The following is a 20,130-nucleotide window of genomic DNA, read 5'->3' on the forward strand; positions in this document are numbered from 1 at the left end:
ACGAGAAGATACAAGAATGATCGATCATTGGCGGGGTAGGGAGCGGCCCTAGTGAGTGTGTTTTGCTTACTGGAAACGAAGAGCAGAGATGGTCATCAGTGATGATGATGATGATGATGACTGGAGAACAGTCAGAACGAGGGCGTGATGGAGGAGGAAAAGTGGCCAACAAGCCCAACCAAACAACCTATCAACCTACCAACCTACCCAACCAACCTACCAACCAGCCAACCAACCAACCAAGCAACCAACCAACCGACCACTGCCTCTGAGACCGTGCTCGTGTGTATATGTGTGTGCGTTGAGTAGTCCATTGGATGTATTGTTGGGACAAGACAATCGCCATAGGCTAGAGGGCTGGACAGCAGGAGAAGCAGGGCGTAGCGCCTCGCGCCCAGCGTCATACCCTCGGGGATGTGACCCTGCTTCGGTCGGTTGGGTGGTGCAGCCAGCCAAGAATGCCAAACCGTACTCTCTCTCTCTCTCTCTCTCTCTCTCTCTCTCTCTCTCTCTCTCTCTCTCTCTCGCTCTCTCTCTCTCTCTCTCTCTCTCTCTCTCTCTCTCTCCCTCTTTCTCTCCGGTTCTCTTTGCCTGCGAACACGAAAATGCGTTTTCCATCCCATTTCCTGGCCTTGACTTGGCTTGACTTGTCGTTTCCCGCTATTCCTAGGTGCGCTCCTTGGAGTGGCCGACTGGCCAGGACGATGTTTCCAGGTGGTGATACCGATATCTCCCCCTCCTTTGTCACAATTCACCTGGGTGCCACCCACGCAATACAAAATCTGTGGCACTCATGGGCACTAAGGCCTGCACTATTGTTTGGCGTTTATAGTCCAGCGGCACCAGAATAGAGAATTGTCGGTTGTCTTCGTTGTTATTTTTCAGCGATGTAGCCCTCCTTCCCTTCGCTCTTTTTTTTTCTCTCTCTCTCTTTCGTCCGATTTGTCACAATTTTTCGGTTGATCCGTGACGAGCACTCGCTCGCCAGGGCTCTTGAGACATCCCCGTGCTCCGTGGGTTTGTTGATGCTGGACCGAGGCAAACAGTGGCCACTCCGGTCACCACTCTCACTGATCGTTTCCAGAGTACCAGAATGCGTCACACACGCACACACCGAGAGCGATCTCGCTTGCCTGCGGGATGATCCCGGAGGGATCGTACCCAGGAGAGTGCGTGCGTGTGTGTATGTGTGAGAGTGAGAGAGGGTAGGGGGGAGCGACTGCGTACACTGCTCTCTCACTGGATTGTCCATCGATAGGGCAGAGACACGCAGCAACGCACGGACGCATCGTAATAACCACACTCGCTCATTCACTCACTCACTCAGCCAACCAGCCAGACAGCCAGCCAGCCACACATACATACCATTCCGCGCCCCCCTTCCCTTCCCTACCTTTGTGTGCGAGGTGCGTTCGTCCGTTCGTTGGTGTTGGTGTGCGTCCGTCCAACGGGTTCCAACGGTACAACGCGCGGCGGAGGGCGGCGTCCCGTGACGCTTCATGCACGCATTGCTGTTGCTGTTCCTGCTGCTGCTGCTGTTGCTGTTGCTCCTGGTCGCCCCCCCCCCACAACTGGATGTCGCCATCGCCACCCCCCCCCTCTCCCTCCAGCCTTTCACCTACGGCGAGGCTGCTCTCGCTCTTGTCTCCTTTCCGGACCGGTTCTCTACTTCCATTTCCATGTGCCTCCGTGTATGTGTGTGTGTGTGTGTGTGCGTGCGAACGGGCCAGATTGTGTATGTGTGTATGGGATGAGGGTGCTAGCTTTCATTATTTTATTTATTATTCATTCGTTTTCGCCTATGTTACCACGAGTGACGAGATCCGGCCACCGATGACCCCAAAAAACCCCTGCGACGACCGGGGTTGATTCACTAGGTTGTCGCGTTGTCGGTATTGTTGTTGTTGTTGTTGTTGCTGTGTTGTTGGTAGCAACAGTTCGTCCCTGGTTGCTTTTCTTCCATCTTCTTCTCCGGTCATCAACTTATCCTAGAGAAATTAGAAACAAGAACCAACAAGGAGAAGATCAACGAGATCAAACGAAACACACACACACAAACACACACACACACACACACACACACACACACAAGAAGCCTGGAGCTCATCATCCAGTCCGCCAGCCATCCAGCCAGCCATCAACCCCGTCCTCAACGACACATCATTCAAAACCGGCCAGTAGAAGAGCGAGTCGCGAACGACGCTCTACAGGTCGTTTGTGCTCTGCGAGTGTGTGTTTGTGCTTGCAGGCGCGTTAACAGAATCTCTCTATTGTTCCACCGCGCGACCGCTTTTTCCACTGACGCACACACACACACACGTGCGCGCATTGTGTTCTACCTGTGCATTCCCCCTATTATCAGCCATCCATCTGGCGTTCTAGCCACAATTCCAATAGTGTGTTCGTTCAATTCGCAATTCATATATATATATTATATATTCATATTCGTATTTTATATATATATATATATATAAATTATATATATATAAAAATATTTATATATATGCCGTGTCTTTTCTTAGGACTTAGGACAAGACAGTAACCAGGACCAGCAATAACGTTGTAAACTCGTTTTGCATTTTGCAAACCCTGCAGCAGCAGTAGCCGCAGAAAGAGTAACAGCCTGTTGGGTGCTGAGTTCTTCTCGAATACGCGCTGTGCTCCTCTTCCTTCTCCGGGCGGGGGCTGCACCGTTCTACCGTTCTACCACCCATCAATATCTTCGCTTACGGTTTCTTCTCGCTTCTTACAGACCGTATGCTGAGCAGTAGCCGCAGTAGTAGTGCTTTCGAAGATAGGAGGTTCGCCCAGCATCCGTTAGCAGCCTCCCCCAGGTAGTGCCTAGGGAAACATTCGAGCCGGCAACACGTGCCCCCGTGCTTTTAACGTGTGTGTGTGTTGTGTGTGTATGTGCGTGCTAGCGACAAGGAGCAAGCGCCAGCCGTGTCGCCGCTGATGCTGCTGCTGCTGCTGCAACACGCACGACCGTGTCCTGGAAAGAATGTGAGGGCCCGATCGCCGTCAACCGTGTCCGTCGTCGTAGCTGATTGTGTACCGCGTGCCGGGTGTGCGTAGAGCGAGAGCGCCTGCTAGGACGATCCTAGGATAGCACAGTAGTAGCTAGAGCTAGATAGCCGATAGATAGGTAGCGGAAGGAACGCGTGTCGCGAGTGCTGTGTGATTGTGCGTGTGCGTGTGTGTGCGTGTATTTGTGAGTGTGTACTGTGCGTGTGTGTGGTCCATATGAAAGTTGTGATACAGGAAGTAAGGGACTAGGACGACTCCTCCTGCTGAAGTGTGCAACGAGGGAACGACGAACGAAGCAGCAGCAACAACAAGAAAAACGCGAGAGAGAGAGAGAGACGAGAGAGAGAGAGAGAGTGAGCACCCCGCTGCTCCGTGAGGTGACCTCAAGATGTTCAAGTACATACCCATCTTCAAGGGATGCAACCGACAGATCGAGTACGTCGACAACCGGCACTCGTCGCTACCGAACGTACCGGAGGAGATCTTCCGCTACTCGAACAGCCTCGAGGAGCTGCTGCTCGATGCAAACCACATTCGCGACCTGCCGAAGGTACGTAAATGCCCCCAAAATGCACAGGTTACAGCATCCTGCGTTACAGTCCTGATTCATCGATGACGCTGCAGCAGCACGCTCGATCTGTGGCCGATCGCCGATCGTTAAGGATAATTTGCATAAATGACGTAGGAACCTCCTTCCATCCAACATCCCGTCTTCTACGGTCCTACGGTTTGGGGCCTGCGATGGGTGTTACCACTACAACCGGAGCCACAAAAACAAATCGCTGGACACGACCGGGACGAGTTCGAGCGCCCACGTCACGCGATGAATGAGGGAGGGGGAGGGGGGCCGGGTGCGAAAACACCCCAAAAACCTCGATCCTCGATAACGCAACGCACACACATTGGTCTAGCCTTTCACAACCTCCTACTCTCTCCATTCTCCCCTCCCTCCCTTCCTCCCTCCACCCACCACCTTTCGCTATTCTCATCGCTGTATTGAACGTGCCGGGCCGGGGATGTAAGGGTCAAGTAACTATTGACGCCACTAACGCCGCCCATGGGGTTGATCACTCATGATGATCATCCACTGCCGTTGACGGGGCTGCATCCCCGACGTCAGCGGCTGCAGCGTACTCCCCGCTCGCTGCCACACACACACATACACAGGCGCACTCGCTATGTGGAGTTAGTGTGTGTGTGTGTGTCTTGGTCGTGATTTCAAGCGTTGTTGGAAAGGGGGAGGGGGAGAAAGAGAGAGAGAATGGTGAAATGGAAGGAAGGTGGGCGAACGGGTTTTCAATTTCATGGCTTGGGTTGCCACCGCAGCAGCAGCAGCAACAGCAACAGCAACAGCAAATCCCACGCTCTTCGGCTGGGTTGGTTGTAAAATGAGGGATGGGGGGGGGGGGGGGGGTTGGTGGTGCTCTGGAAGCCATATAGCGCAGCACCGCGCTCGTCGGTGGTCGTCAGGAGTCCTCGGTTGTGAGGTAGAGAGAAGAAGTAGTAGAAGAAGAAGAAGGGCGGTTGCAGGGACCTTCAAATCCATCCAATTCCGGATTCGGAGCGTTCCGGGTTGCTTACATCCTGCAAGCGTACCTACAGCTGATGCCTCTGACGACAGTGGCAGGGCTTCATTCCTGTATGCTCGCCTTCAAACCTCAATCCCAAATCCTTCCAGAATGTTTGAAGGATCCTTCCAACCATTAAATGACACATCGTCCTAGCTTCAGAGAGTTGGATCTCATGAATTCTCATGGATAAAATGATCGTATATGGGGAGTCCAACAGCAACTTCAACCTTTTAACCCCTTCGTAACCCTGACTTGCAAACGATCACCGAAGTCGTGCGTCGTGTTGCAGAACGCGAACCGCGCGACCTGTAGCGAACCTACCAATCGTCAGTCAGGCCCGGTGCTTTCTCGCCTATAGTGGGTGGGGTGGGGTGGCTGGATTTCACCCCTTGCCGCTTCTTGATGCCGCGGTTGATGTCGGTTTTGGCTGTGGCAGAGACCATTCGGTGTCGCTATTGCACACTTGGCACTTGACGCTTGTTGCTTCATCGCGCGCTCTCTCTCTCTCTCTCGCTCTCTGTTGCAATGCCCTATTGCTGCGCTCAATGCTGCTGCGCGAGTCTCCCCCCCCCCCCTCCCGGCGAACTCATTGTGCGAACTGGCACAACCAACCGAACAATGGTGGTGGTCCCCACCAGCAGCAAGCGCAAGCTGGCTGCAAGATGCTGGCTGGAGTTCTACTCACTCATACGTACACGTGCTCTGGTCTCTGGCCATCATAACGGTGCAGAGCCAACAGTAGTAGTACTAGGAGCGGAAGAGGTGAAGAGACAACAAAGTAATAAGATCCTATTAATAGCAGAGTGCCCCCGCCCCTCCCCCCCCACACCATCCTTTCTCTCTTCACTTCTCTTTTTTGCCACCCTCTGCCACTTCGTCAACTCTTTTTTTTCTCTTCCAGACAAAGCACCAATAATGCGCGCGAGAGAGAGAGAGAAAGAGAGAAAGAGAGAGAGGAAGAGAAAGATAGGTTGTGGTTGTGGATGTGGCGGTGTTGCTGTTGGTCGGCCATTTGCTGGCCTCTGCTCCACTGTTGCTGCTGCTGCTGCTGCTGCGCTGGTCAGGGGATAGGGATCTCCACATTGTTTACCACCTCCTCCTCCGCTGTTTCATTTGCTCCCATCCAGCATCCCCCCCCCCTACCCTTCCCCATCCCTCCTACTATCCCTTCAGATCGCTTGGTGTTTCGTTCGAGTTGGTTGAGTGGTTCTCGCTTCGCAAATGAATAACATAAACAACGCCTAAACCCACCCTCTGGCTTCAGTCCCGGTCCGAGTTCCTCCCGGGGCTGCTCCAGTTCGGGTTTGCTGCTACCGGCGGCTCCAGGCGAACGTCACGTTGTGCTGTGAATGGTCGTATGCTATAGCCTGGTTCTCGATCGATTTAAAGCGGTGCAGGCGCGGTGTTGCATTGTGGGAAAGTTGGTTTGTCTGCCATCCATTCCCCCCTCCCCTCCCCGCCCATTTTCCACCTCACTACCAACTCAGGGACGGACCATGAATCCCATCCATCCATCCATCCAGGTGGAACGGCGGCGACCAGAGGCGGTGGTTGTGTCGTTCTCTCTTCCATCACCTCTCGGGCATCGGGGTATCGAAATGTGTGGGGGGGGGGGGGGGGGGAGGGGAAGAATGGTCTGTCCAAATGGAGGTCCAGTTTGACCGCCGCGCCGCGGAATTAGATCGGGCAGCAGCAACACCATTGTTGCATCTAACAGAAGGAGATGAGAGGGAGAGGGAGAGAGGGAGGGGAGGGAGGGGGTGAAGATCACAGTCGACCACCTGCGCGACCCCCCTGCCCTGCCCATCTAGTTCGAAACTGAGTTGCGGCGAACGTGTTCCAACCCAACATTATTTCGCATAAGGGGGGATGGGGGGGCGGAGTGGTGAATGGGGCTGAGTACTGGGCAATGCAATGTCGGTCATTGTCGATGCCAGCCGTCCGGTGCCGAGATAAATCGGTCTCCGGTTTGCGGAAGGACCGAAATAGCCCCACGGTCTTCCTCTTTTCCCGGCACTGATGTTCAATTAACACCCCTACCATTCACCCACCCCCTTTAATGGTGGCCAGTGGTTGTCCCTTCCTCTCGTGGTTCCCTCCATCTCGGCAGTGCATGATGCAGTGCAACAGCAAAGCAGCTAGCAGGAGGGGGAGGCTGCTTTAACGGCCTGGGGCGTCGTTGCTCATTCTCATCTACTCATCGCCGTTCCAGTCGAAGTTTTCCTTCGCCGGGAATGTGCACAACAACCCATTATATTTCTTCCGTCGTAAATCACATCCAGCTCGAGACAGAGTGCTCGTATCACCACCTTAAAGGAAGGTGGAGGGGGAGGAAGGGCAGTCTGGAGTCACGTCACGCTGGTGCCTCGTTTTCGCTCGCTCAACGCCTCATGCGCTTCATGCGTGTACACCGCTTACGATGACCTCATCGAAGGGGGGGCACATTTAGTTTGACATATTCCACTTCTTACTAAACATTTTTCCGTCGATATGCGTGACGCGTGACGGGGTTGACGGGGCTGATGATCTTCATTCAGCGCCATGGCGTGCTTCCAGCATATTTACGATCGCAACGGCACCGGCGCGCTGCTATTCTTGTCCATCTGCGATGACGTCATCGTCTGTCGATCGATCCATGTTGTTTTAGTACAGCTTTTAGTACAATCGAATATACGGCGTCTACTATTGGAAGTGGTGAGCAGTGCAGCAGGAAGGTATTCGGAAGGCCTGATTGGATCCGCTCGCTCTCTGGCGCTGATCGAACATCATCACCGTCGTCGCGGCGAGGGATAGTAACACATTTTATTATGCGGCGTTTGAACGCACGGGACTGGGTGTGCTACCCGCTGCCTGAATTGCAGGAGAGATTTTGCTGGATTTATTTTTGGGTCCCCGCGATCGCCTAGGGTCGTAAATTGATCAATGTGCGCGCGAAGAAGTTGAGCTGCTGCTGCTGCCTATGATGATGATGATGATGACGATGATGATGATTGGTATATAGGGTAGGACAGGCCTTTCTGGTTGTTTGTCTGACGTGCCTGCTCCTCCTTCATCGTCTTCCAAAGATGATCATCTTCCAAACACCACCCTCTCCTCCCCGCATATTGCCATTAATTCTAACGCTTTACGTTTACATTTCTCTTTTTTCGTTTTCTTTCTTCTTCTTCTTCTGATCTTAGGGGTTCTTCCGGCTGTACCGGTTGCGGAAGCTCGGTCTCAGCGATAACGATATCCTAAAGATACCCTCCGACATCCAGAACTTCGTGAATCTGGTCGAGCTCGATGTATCGCGCAATGGTATGTATCGTGCACTGTTGTGTGCGTGTGTATGCTTTACAAAGGGAATACTGAGGACTCTGGGTTTTGTCTCTGGACTTTCTGTAGAAATCGGTGACATTCCGGAGGATATTCGGCACCTGCGCAGCCTGCAGATTGCGGACTTCAGCTCGAACCCAATCCCTCGGCTACCGGCCGGCTTCTCGCAGCTGCGGAACCTCACCGTGCTCGGGCTGAACGATATGTCGCTGACGTCACTGCCACAGGACTTTGGCTGGTAAGTCCACCCAGGCACCACTACCTACCTGATGCTGAAGGCGGGCTCCACATAAATTTTCGTTCACTTGTTCTCTCTTTCTCGCTCTCTCTCCTTCTCTCTCTCTCTCTTTGTTCGTTGTTTCTCGCTGTGCGGTTTCGCTAGTCTGTCGAAGCTGGTATCACTGGAGTTGAGGGAGAACCTGCTGAAGAACCTACCAGAGTCAATTAGTCAGCTGACGAAGTTAGAGCGGCTGGATCTAGGCGACAACGAGATCGACGAGCTGCCGTCGCACCTCGGCTACCTGCCGGCACTGCAGGAGCTGTGGCTCGACCACAACCAGCTGCAGCGTCTGCCGCCCGAGATCGGGTTGCTGAAGAAGCTGGTCTGCCTGGACGTGTCGGAGAACAGGTAAGACAGTGGGGCAATACCGTCGAGAGTTTCGGGATCATTTGCACGCCCGTGCAACAAGGCGTCTGTAATATTTCTCTCTCTCTCTCTCTCTCTTTCTCATTGGCAGACTGGAGGAGCTGCCGGAAGAAATCGGTGGGTTGGAGTGTCTGACCGATCTGCACCTGTCGCAGAACCTGCTAGAGACGTTACCGGGCGGGGTGGCGCGCCTCACCAACCTGTCCATCCTGAAGCTCGACCAGAACCGGCTGCACACGCTACACGACACGATCGGTTGCTGCGTGAACATGCAGGAGCTGATCCTCACCGAGAACTTCCTGGCCGAGCTGCCGGCCTCGATCGGCAACATGGTGCTGCTGAACAACTTGAACGTCGACCGGAACGCGCTAGTGGCGGTACCGTCCGCGCTCGGGCACTGTCGGAAGCTGGGCGTGCTGAGCCTGCGGGAGAACAAGCTGACGCGGCTACCGTCGGAGCTCGGTCACTGTAGCGAGCTGCACGTGCTCGATGTGTCCGGCAACCTGCTGCAGCACCTGCCGTACGCGCTGGTTAACCTGCAGTTGAAGGCGGTCTGGCTGTCGGAGAACCAATCGCAACCGGTGCCGACCTTCCAGCCGGACGTGGACGAGTCGACCGGTGAGCAGGTGCTGACGTGCTTCCTGCTGCCGCAGCAACGCTATGTACCTTCGGCGGCGGGGACGACGCGTGGCGGTGGCAGTGGCCGCGATCCCGACAGTGACTCGGACAACTGGGAGGAACGTGAGGCATCCCGTACACATTCGGTCAAGTTCACCGAGGATTTCGGTGCGGACCGGGATACGCCGTTCGTGCGCCAGAACACGCCGCACCCGAAGGAGCTGAAGATGAAGGCGCACAAGCTGTTCGCCAAAGAGCGGCGAGCGGGCGAGGGTGGTGCCGGGGAGCTGTCCGGTAATCTCGACACGCTGTCGGAGGAGTCGGCCTCTCGGCCGTCCCTTGCCTTAACGAAGGCGAGCTACGGGGCGGCCACCATGGAGGACATACAGGGCGCGATGCCGAACGAGACGGTTGGCAATGCGGGTGGCTCGACACTTGAGCAAGGTGGTGCTGATGGGGATGGTGGTGTTGGCGACAGCTATGCCGATGATAATGGTGGCGACGATGATGATGGTTACGAGCGGCGCGTCGGCTTCGAGGTCAACGATGATGACGAGGGCGGTGGCGACGGTGACGACCGCTTGTACGGTGACGCGGAAGACAGTGACGAGAATGGTGGGAGTGGTGGTGGCGGTGGCAAGAAGCCCATCTCGAAGCTGCACCGCAGGTAAGCCCACTGCGGGTATAGTTTCTCATCCTTCTTAGTCCCGGGGCCAGCCGCTAGTTACCAGCGCCCTATTCCCAATTCTTTTCCTCGTCCTACACCCATACTGGTCCCAACTTCCTCTAGCTAGTGCGATATAGAAGCTGCTTATCGCGCGCCCCACCCTTTCCGGATATTATAGTATGACCGTCACCCCCTAATGCTATTTCATTATCTCTTTTTTTCTCCTTCTCTCTATTCCCCTACTCTCCATCTGCTGCTCGTCTCTTCATTGCTTCCGTATCGCATCGTTCCGCCCGTAGAGATACGCCGCATCATCTGAAGAACAAACGCGTCCACCATACCATCACCGATAAGAACACTAATCTGATGTTTACCTCCCTGAAGCTGAAGGAGATGGGTCCGCCGAAGCTGGATGAGCATCCCGTTCTCGTGGCGGAGCATCCAGCCACGGAGACACCCGACAGCAACGGTAAGTGCCCGAAGAGACTGTCATACTGATTGCATAATGTTTACCTAAGCTGTGATCGCCCCAGCATATTGAGTGCCACTTTGCGCGCTTAGCGGCGCGGCACCTATCATCTCATCTCGACATTCTCGTCACCCTCTGCTCGATGTGTTGACGAGACAGGCACCGTTGGGTGTTCCGTTTAGCACCGTAGTAGCGCTTTGCGCTCATCAAATGGGTTGTTGTTACTATACTGCTGCTGCTGTCGTTGCGGTGGCTATTTTGAGCTACACAGTTCGCTCCAGCACGCGTGCCTATGTGTAGGTGTAGGTGTGTGGAAATAGGAGAATTGGTTGTTTATGTTTCAACCACTTTGCACGGGCCACGCAGGCACGCACGCTGGCACGCAATCGCGCACACATTACATCATCAATCGGTTTTGAAGCTCGATGGTTAAAGCCAGGCTATAGCGAGCGAGAAGGTCGCATCAACTGGATGCCTGGCTACTGGAGTGGTACCGATGGTCTACTGTGTTTGTACGCAGCATTCCGATCCGTTGGCGTCATTCAATACGTGACCATTCATTTGTCGCATGTTTTCAGTAGCCGTATGTTTTGTATGGCTTGTTTTTTCCTACTTCACTGCGTTTCGTTTCGTTCTTTGAAGCGACCTCTTGATCCTGCCGGGTCCAGCGTTGATTTGTTTTGTCATGCGTACAAACTACGCCACTTACATACACACACACGCAGGATAATGCGGATTGAGTCATCGCGCAACGGCTCGCCGCGATGGAAGGCGAGCACAGTAAGAGGAAAGAAATAGAAGGAAAGTCAGGGAGTCAGTAGAAATTCCATAACTCCCGGTCCCGGCCGTTCGAAGCGCGGGCATTCCTGACGCAGCGCATAAACGCCAGCGATAAGATAAGGCCAGGCGGCCAATGTAAAAGGTGCGCGGTATGTGTGCGCCCCGTGTCTCCCTTGCGCGCGCACGCGCTGATTGCCAAACCAATCGCGATAAGGGTGGAGGGGTAGTCAGCATGCAGCACTGCTGGGCGAATGCAGGGGTTGGAGTGCTCGCCTCCATTCACTTCGCCGAGCAACCCGTCATTTTTGCGGGAAACCGTTTCGGGAGTCCGGCCAGCTTACGGAGACTTCCTGTTTTGTCATCTGAGTCGACTGAGTCCTATTACCCGGCTCTCCTGCATGACCTCCTTTCCTCAGGCGCAATCGATTGCGCGGTGCCTGCCTCCAGACGACAACCACCGGACACACCGGAGTGTGTTCGGCCTTCATTCGAACGAAACGACCGCGTGCGTATGTTTGCACGCTAATGAGCGCTGTGCTGCTGTGCTGTGCGTGTGTGTGTGTGCTTTTCCTCCTCCTCCTCCTCCTCCTCTCTCTCTCTCTCTCTCTCTCTCTCTCTCTCTCTCTCTCTCTCTCTCTCTATTTTCTCTTTCTGTCTGTTTCTCCAGCGCTATTCATGTGCGAAAAGACCAATGTCACCCCCGCATTAGTATGTCTGGTACATGTACAGTCAAGGGAGCCCTCGAGCCCCAAGGGCTGAAGATGGCAGCTAGTGAGCCGCATACCAGTGATAAGTGTGCTTGTCACACACAAACACACACACGCGCACACACACACACGAAGAGACAGACATAGCGAGAGGCGATAACGCACCCCAAACCAACCTCGGGTACGTGTACCATGTCTACGTCGATCGATCTAGTCGTGGTGTATGCTGGTGTAGCGGTGCAGAAGGAGGAAGCGAGCACCCCTCACACGCCTTACCCCTGTTAGCTATCCAGTGGCGACGACGATGACAGCGTCATAATGTGTGTCAGGGTTGAGATAGCAGCGCTTGGTTGGTTAGCTGGTGTGGCTCTTTGGCCTGTTTGTCTACCTGCTTTACGGCCTGCGATCGTGATAATGTGGTTTAGGGGCGGGTTGCTTGCACCATCAGCAACCCTTCCCCAGCCGGGTATATTCATTCCTGCTACCTTCTTCTACTTGCTCATGATGTTGTTCCCGCATTCGATCCGATAAAAAGCCCTTTTTACCTCCGAGAACTCTGATAGCGTATCTACCTGCTACTACGCTCCGAGTGATTCGCTTATCGTTATCGGCGACCATTCGTCCGCACTCTCTCTCTCTCGCTCGCAGACTGGTGCAGGTACTCTGGGTTCCAGTGGTTTGGGGGCCACTCGAGAATCAACCGAGCGTGTGATACACCTGCAGAGCCACTCTGCTGCTCTAGTGACGTGTGCTGGAGGCGACGACGTTGATCTTCTGCTTTGTTTAGTTCACAGCAGTAGCAGCAACAGCAACAGCATTCGCTGCTTTCCGTATTCCGTTTCCGGGGATCCTAGTGTGGCTGTCTTGTGTGCAGACTGGTGCCTCGTAAAACCTCCCATTAGCAAGTAGCAGCCCATTCGCAGTAGCAGTAGTAGTAGTAGTAGGAGTAGCCTCAGGCATTGTCAGCGGGTGGCGGTGGCACAGACCTTGATGACTCATCTTCAACCATTGCTCATCGCGGTCAGTCCACACATCATCGGCTGCCTCGTCAGTTGGTCTGAACGCGCGATACCAGTGGTCATAGCAGTACTACCCAAAAGGAGATCTCCAAAAGGAGTCTCAAAAGGGGTGGAAGCGTGGGAAGAGGAAGTGAAATGTTTTCCGTGAAGTTCAAGGTAAAGGATGCCGCCAAACGGTCTGGATCGTTCCGGCGGGCGGCTGGTAGTGGTGGGCTGGTACGCCGGCCCTCCTCGGCCGCTTCCTCGATCCGCTCGAACCTGTCGGCACCGCCACTGACCAGCATTCTTGCCAACGGCCAGCAGCAGCAAAGGAAGAAGCGAAAGTCTGGTAAGGGAAAGGAGGACAAACGGCGGATCCGGATCATCGCGACGACAGTCCGGGATGGTGGTAGTGATGCCGATTCACGTGCCTCACCGTTTGGTGGCCGCCGGACCAAGGTGTATGGTAAGAAAGTGAGGAGGAGTGACTGTCACAATCAACCGTGAAAAAATGAGAGGGATAGAGAGAGGGAGAGAAAAAAGAGAGAGAAAGAGAGAGCACAAGGAGTATGGGCCGCGCCCTGTCTAGTCGAGCGGGGTTTTCCGGACGGGGGACAACCTTCCACTGCTCCGAGGTCGCTCGCTCGCTCTCTCTTTTCCTACGGGGCGTGAGAAATGGTCTCCAAGGTCTGCCACCGGTTGCACCATATCCCAATTGGTGGTATGCCAATGGCTACGCCCTTATGTGTGCCGTCTAAGATATCTACCGAAGAGACTCGCACAGGGGGGGAAGGGTACTTCACATGGCCTCATGACACATGCGAGCGCTTCACCATTCCTACACACACAACGTGCACTTGTTATTCACAACAATGATGGCGTGGAACAACGAGAGTTTCCACTGCTGTCGCTGTTGCCTCACAATAAGCTGGATGGTCGCTGCCCCAATTTATTCAAATAAACGGCCCCGGAACGGTCGTCTAGGTAGCGCTCAGGGGCTTGTGGTCGCTGTGTTTACTTTAACCGCGCGCACCGAGCAGCGCAAAAGGGCCGAGCAAGGAGAGGGGCCGTTTGCTTTTTGCTGCCTGAACTAACCTGAAATGTTTATTTGTCTCTCGCTCCACATCGTCGTCGCTAGATACGCTCGATGCGTACACCGCGCTGAAGGAGGAACGGCTGGAGATCCACATCGAGCGCACGTCGGCTGGGCTCGGGCTCAGTATTGCCGGTGGCCGTGGTTCGACGCCGTTCAAGGGCGACGACGAAGGTATCTTCATTTCGCGCGTCACGGAGAAAGGACCGGCCGATCTGGCCGGGCTGAAGGTTGGCGATAAGGTAAGTGCAAGCAAGGAAGCATTCTCTCGCCATGCTGTCCATTCGCCAGTCATTAATTGCTCTCTCTCTCTGTCTCTCTTTGTCTCTTTATCTCTCGCTCTTGGTCTTTCTCTCTTGCAACAGGTACTGAAGGTGAATGGAATCTCCGTGGAGGATGCGGACCACTACGATGCGGTCGAGGTGCTGAAGGCGTGTGGTAGCGTGCTGGTGCTGTTTATCTCGCGCGAAGTAACGCGCCTAATCGGCCACCCGGTGTTCGATGAAAATGGGACGGTAGCGCAGATCAGCGTGTCCGATGGTGGATCGCTGAAGGCGGTCGATGCACCGTTACCGGCACCGCTGCCAACACCGCCACCAGTTACAGGCGCTGCGGCGACCTATAGTGGCGCTCTGTCACCGAATACGGTCGGGCTGCCAAACGGCAACGGTAGTAGTGGCAGCGTTCAAGCCGGAGCTGGCAATCTCGACGTGGAGCTGCTGAACGGGAAGGAAATCACACAGAAGGTGATTCTACACACGACGCTGATCCGGGATCAGATCGGGCAGGGGCTCGGCTTCAGTATTGCCGGTGGCAAGGGTCACGTCCCGTTCAAGGACGGTTCCGAGGGTATCTACATCTCCCGGCTGACCGAGGGTGGCGTGGCGCACAAGGACGGCAAGATCCTGGTGGGCGATCGCGTACTAGCGGTGGGTAGTAGTAGTAGCAACAGTACAGTGCAGTTGCACTGTAATAGGCGCCGACAATCTTCGCGGGACCGTGCTAATGTGTGCTCGCGCTCTTTTTTTTTCACAGATCAATGGCGTTGACATTACCAACGCGCATCATGACTACGCCGTACAGCTGCTGACCGACCATCAGCGTTTCGTGCGGTTGGTGGTGCAGCGCGAGGTAAAGGGTGGGCTCGATGCGTTGCACAGCCCTCGCAGCCCGATCGTCGGCCCGCCCAGTCGCATCGGCTATGGTGGCGCTCGAACTGGTAAGCCGTTAAGAGGATGGAGTCGTTCTGAGTGCCATTCTAATGTGTTCTCTGTGTGCACAGCAACATACACAGGATACCGGCGCTCGACAGATGACGCGAACGCAACGGACAGCAATGGCAGTGCGCCCGCTGGTGTAGCTCAGGAACCGAGGCTCGACGAGCACCAGCCAAAGGTAAGAGGATCGCTGAATGCTTTTACAATAAATGCCCTGTGTGGCAGGAGGGGCATGCGTTCATCACGATGGATGGATGTTGTCACGCATCGCGCGGTGGTGGTGGGCGCTTCGCACTCGCACGCACCAGTTTCACTATGTTGCCCATTCTCATTTGCACCATTCCCCCCTCCTCCCACAAAACGCCGTGTACTATCACTGCAACATCAGCAACACCAGCAGCTGCTGACATCATCATCAATGTCATCATCGGTACAGCAGCAACAGCAGCAGCAGCACCAACCATCTGCCGTCGATGGGCTCAAGCAACAGCAACCACCCTTACCTGCACCCCGTACAGTATTAATGCAACACGTAAATAATCATCACAAACCCGATAGTAACGGGGTGGTGGGACCGAATGCAGCAGCAGCACCGACTACCGCAGCATCAGCGACCAACGCAACGCCGGAGGTATCGACTAATAATGGAGTGCTGGCGCACCCAACGAACGACGATCCGCAGGTAAGCGCGTACTAGGCTTGCTTGACTGGTCCTGAGCAGCCCTCCTGCCCTCTCCCACTCTCCCTCGCGCGCAACCCTTAACGCCCGAGCCCACATACCGTGAGCGGTGTTAAAGGTGGACACAGATTACCAGCGAACGTCTTGTCTCTTTCTGGTGTCGCTCGTCCGTGGTATACAGGGTCCGTTCGCTTCAATGAAAACACTTTCACACGTTTCCGCACCGTTTCGCCGTGTCATTTGCACGCAAAACACTGCCAGCTGCATCAGGAGAGGAACAAAAGCATACAAGGCTGTGTTGCAGGAGTTGCACTACCTACTTCCCGAATCCAGAGATCGTACCGATCATACCGAAAACAGACTCATCCTCATTACCATCATCTCCATCATCATTAGTATTCTCATCATATAAAGCAAAACCTACACACGATACCATTAACACGCCGAGATGTACTGTGACGTGATAATACAATAAGATCACTTGTGAACATTTGAGCTGGCATCGTTCATCAACAAATAGAAAGGATGCGTTTTGCATTATTCGATGGTATAGATTTGGCATCTTTTTTTTCTTCTTCTTAGGAAGTATACATCAAAAGCGTGTTGCAACTGCAAACGATTGTTACACATCTGATTAAACGAGGGCGAAAGATGTTATACTGTTACATTTGCTAAGCAATATTGTTTTGCTGCTTGCAAAACTAAGCAGTATTGTTTGCTGCAATGTAACTTTATTATAAATTTTAATGACATTTCGATAAAATAACTATTAGTCAGCGTAACAAGTATGATTATTGTGTTGTCTGTCACTTTACAAATATATATTGGATAGTATGATGCGCATGCACTACTGACCTTTCCTACAACTTCCTGCTCCTGTACCCGTGCCGTCGTAGCGAGCTAGCGCATGTCGCTATATGCGTGTATGTGATCGTTTTTACTAATTGAAGATATCCTCGTATTTTTTTGTATTTCTTCCTTTGCTTGATCCTTTTTATTCTATACTTCCCACCTACTTAATTTCTTGAACACACACACATACCGGGTGATCCATGTTGTGATCGGTACCGCTACCGTGCCGATCTCGGCATGTTAATGCGCGGGCACGTGTCTGTGTGTATGTGTGTAAACTCGCATGGAACGACACGATCATCACCCACCCCATTCCTACGATGCACCATTTCACTCTCTTGAAACACTATTTCTGATTCCGGCCTGCGTTTTGCTCCAATGTCGAGCGTTCTCTCACTCTCTCTTTTTATCCCTTCTCACTCTCTCTTTTTATCCCTTCTCACTCTCTCCAACCCTTTCCCTACTGACCAACTTCTGTCACTCTATCGCTAACTCCGTTCCCTTTCCTCCACTTGTTTTTTGTTTTGTTTTTTACGCGCTTCCCCCTGCGGCGGTCCCGCCAAAAACACGCGAAACCACCATCTCCTGTGACCAGGCGACGGCGGCCCGGCCGATGACCAGCGCGGACTTTCAGGCCATGATCCCGTCCCACTTTATCAGCGGCGGGCGGCAGGTACACGTCGACCGAGCCGAGCACGGCCCGTCGGTCACGGTTACGGTGCAGAAGGCCGTTCCGGATATGCCGATGCTGCCGCCGGCGCCCACCGAGCTCGGTACCGTCACCGAAACGATTACCAAGTCAACCTTCACGGAGACGGTAATGACGCGCGTTACCGACAATCGCTTGTTGGAACCACTGATCAGCGAGGTAAAGAACAACAACAGCAGCAGTAGCTATCGAAACACACAAGCCAAGTAAAGCCAACCTATACACGCACGTACACACACAGACGTACAGGCACACGCAGCCAGGACAGGACACAGGGAAACCTGAGCTCGTTGCTCTCTTAGTAGCGTCGTGACAGACGCAAAACGTAAAACTACTTGTACCACCACTAGTGACAACTCTGAATCTAGCAAATCGAGGAATTTCAACACACATGACTACACACATACATACACACGCGCACACGAGTTAGATCCTTAAGCTGAACCTATCTCTCTCTCTCTCTCTCTCCAAACATATACAGACTTGTAGTACTCAGTAGCCACTCGCACTTAGAACGCTAGAACCGCGCACAATAGGGTAGACAGGATGATGGCTCAGGATCATATAGTAGCTGGCCTCCTTCCACCTTTGCTCGATGTATTGAAATCCTTCTTGAGAACTCATATCCCGCAGACTATTGACCTCAACAAACCCCGCACCTTGACCCACGACTCACGAACATCGTAATCCTCTTACCAACCTTTCCTTTTCTCTTTTCCTTTTCGCGCCTACCATATGATCATATTAACAACCACCACCATATGATCATATTCGGTCTCGGTTCATGAATAGTTAATTGGGTGGGTGCATCCGCTGTTCGCTAAATGGTCTACTCTATCCTATAGACCCTTGGAGGTGTCCGTCAGTACTTTGTGTAGCCTCTGCTGGTTTAATCGAAACCCTTATCCTAACCGCATGTACTGTTATCTCTGGGTCTGGAAAGCAGCTGCTGGCCTTTCCTTCTAAAGTATTTGCCTGTGTGTGAGTGCGGCTGAGTGTCAGCAACTCTCGCTGAATGATATCGCTCGAACCTTCTTCGAGCACATCATCGTTTGTGTAAATAACCCACTAGTGGGTCACCGGAATTGTGCAATTGCATTTCGGTCCCGAACTAACACCGCGCCTACATTCAAACACTCACACACGAACAAACAAGTAAAAAAAAAGTCTGACCCTTTCTATTTCATCGCATTACCGCTGTGTAAAGACAACAGAGGTGTCAGGTGGCGGACACGCATACTCTGGTACATAAAAACGCACTAGGACGCAACACACCCATCACTTTTCACATGTACCACACATCGCGAACTAACTCATCTAGCTTGTAACATCGTCCATCTACCTACTACTACCTACCTCTATCATCATTCCACTGTTTTTTCTGTTTCGTGTGTGTCTTTTCCATTGGACCATTGGCGAGAGTGTAGCTCGTATACTTGATTTTAATTACGACCACCTCTTCGACCGACCCGGTACGCCTCATTAACACATGTGCATTATTAACGGACCTCTGTTCTTTGTTTAACCTTTTTGGCGCTGCTGCTCCTGCTGCTGAGTGTAGGAAGTCGTGCTGCCTAAGGATCAGGGTTCGCTCGGATTCAGCATTATCGGCGGAACAGACCATTCCTGCACACCGTTCGGAGCGCACGAGCCCGGTATTTTCATATCGCACGTAAGTAGTGATCTCTTTCTCAATGTCCGTTGACACTTGAAGATTAAACCGCTTTGGTTTTGTTTCAGATTGTGGCTGGTGGTATTGCGGCGCTGTCGGGTAAGCTGCGCATGGGCGACCGGATACTGAAGGTGAACGGAACCGATGTGACGCAGGCAACGCACCAGGAAGCGGTGATGGAGCTGCTGCGACCGTGCGACGATATCAAGCTGACCGTCCAGCATGACCCATTGCCGGCTGGCTTCCAGGTAAGGTGCTAGAGCTGGTGCGATCGCACTCTGATCGCGCAAAGGGAACACACACATAGGCACACATACGGAAACGGAAAATCTCATGACATAAGCGGGGCATCCTTGCCGACGTGGATGGCACTGGCATGCCAAAATGGCAAGCGTTTCGCAATCCCCGCAATCTGTTCATTTCAGCGCTTTGTAGGCTCGTTCGTTTCGGTACTTTGCTGCACAAGCTTACATGTCCTAATTGAGCGCCTTACTAGCAGACATTCTTGCTCGCGCTATCATTCACTCTCGCTCTCTTGCTAAGCCTTATGTTTTTCTGTTGATTTGTTTTGATGGGCTACGACCCTCCGTAATCGTATCACTTCCTCCAAAGGTCTTCGTTTGTTTGGGTTGTATATTGCTTTTTGATAAACTTAAAAAACACGCATTTCTATGCAAAACGATAGACGAAAGCGATACACCATTCATCGCCCTGCTAATGCTCTTCGCATTTATCTCTCTCTATCTCTGGTATCGCATCCACTTTCACCATCATTTCACCAATTGTTCAGCATTTTGAAGTAGTTGCATTACGCACGGAGGTACGTAACTGAGATCGCTATTACAATAGCAACCGGTAGCAAACATAACCACGTTCTTCGGTGTACTCCTGGTGTCCCTATTCGTTGCTCTTTCATTTTCTTCACATATGTTGGCCCGTTTTGTAATTTGCGTGGAATGATGAGTAGTGTGCTAGTGCCTGCAGTTCAGTTCAGTCCAATCCCATGGAATGCTTTTCGAATCCTTCCTGGTCCTAATGATGTTCCCGCCATTCCTTCTCCCAAATTATAATGCATGTGGCAGCGGTTCGCGATCTCGATGGCATCGGGAT

At 53.1% G+C, this 20,130-nt stretch overlaps 1 protein-coding gene across 10 annotated transcripts in view; it reads left to right on the forward strand.

Annotated features, from left to right (window-relative positions):
• LOC125950446 (protein lap4) overlaps positions 1-20,130 on the forward strand; it is a 40,923-nt gene that overhangs the window by 833 nt on the left and 19,960 nt on the right. For 5 of the 10 annotated variants that reach the window (XM_049678449.1, XM_049678482.1, XM_049678509.1 and 2 more), the window contains exons 2-15: positions 2,753-3,577; positions 7,778-7,895; positions 7,983-8,151; positions 8,296-8,541; positions 8,651-9,844; positions 10,144-10,313; positions 13,937-14,133; positions 14,257-14,820; positions 14,927-15,110; positions 15,174-15,286; positions 15,497-15,790; positions 17,235-17,507; positions 18,910-19,020; positions 19,089-19,268. In XM_049678449.1, the coding sequence (XP_049534406.1) occupies positions 3,416-3,577; positions 7,778-7,895; positions 7,983-8,151; positions 8,296-8,541; positions 8,651-9,844; positions 10,144-10,313; positions 13,937-14,133; positions 14,257-14,820; positions 14,927-15,110; positions 15,174-15,286; positions 15,497-15,790; positions 17,235-17,507; positions 18,910-19,020; positions 19,089-19,268 (3,975 nt within the window). In that variant the 5' untranslated portion in view covers positions 2,753-3,415. Of the gene's footprint in view, positions 1-1,622; positions 2,397-2,752; positions 3,578-7,777; positions 7,896-7,982; positions 8,152-8,295; positions 8,542-8,650; positions 9,845-10,143; positions 10,314-12,157; positions 13,265-13,936; positions 14,134-14,256; positions 14,821-14,926; positions 15,111-15,173; positions 15,287-15,496; positions 15,791-17,234; positions 17,508-18,909; positions 19,021-19,088; positions 19,269-20,130 lie in introns of those variants that run through there. The other 5 variants (XM_049678457.1, XM_049678464.1, XM_049678473.1 and 2 more) reach the window with 5 other exon arrangements.

This window comes from Anopheles darlingi, chromosome X, assembly GCF_943734745.1.
Source record: "Anopheles darlingi chromosome X, idAnoDarlMG_H_01, whole genome shotgun sequence".
Taxonomy (NCBI): Eukaryota; Metazoa; Arthropoda; class Insecta; order Diptera; family Culicidae; genus Anopheles; species Anopheles darlingi.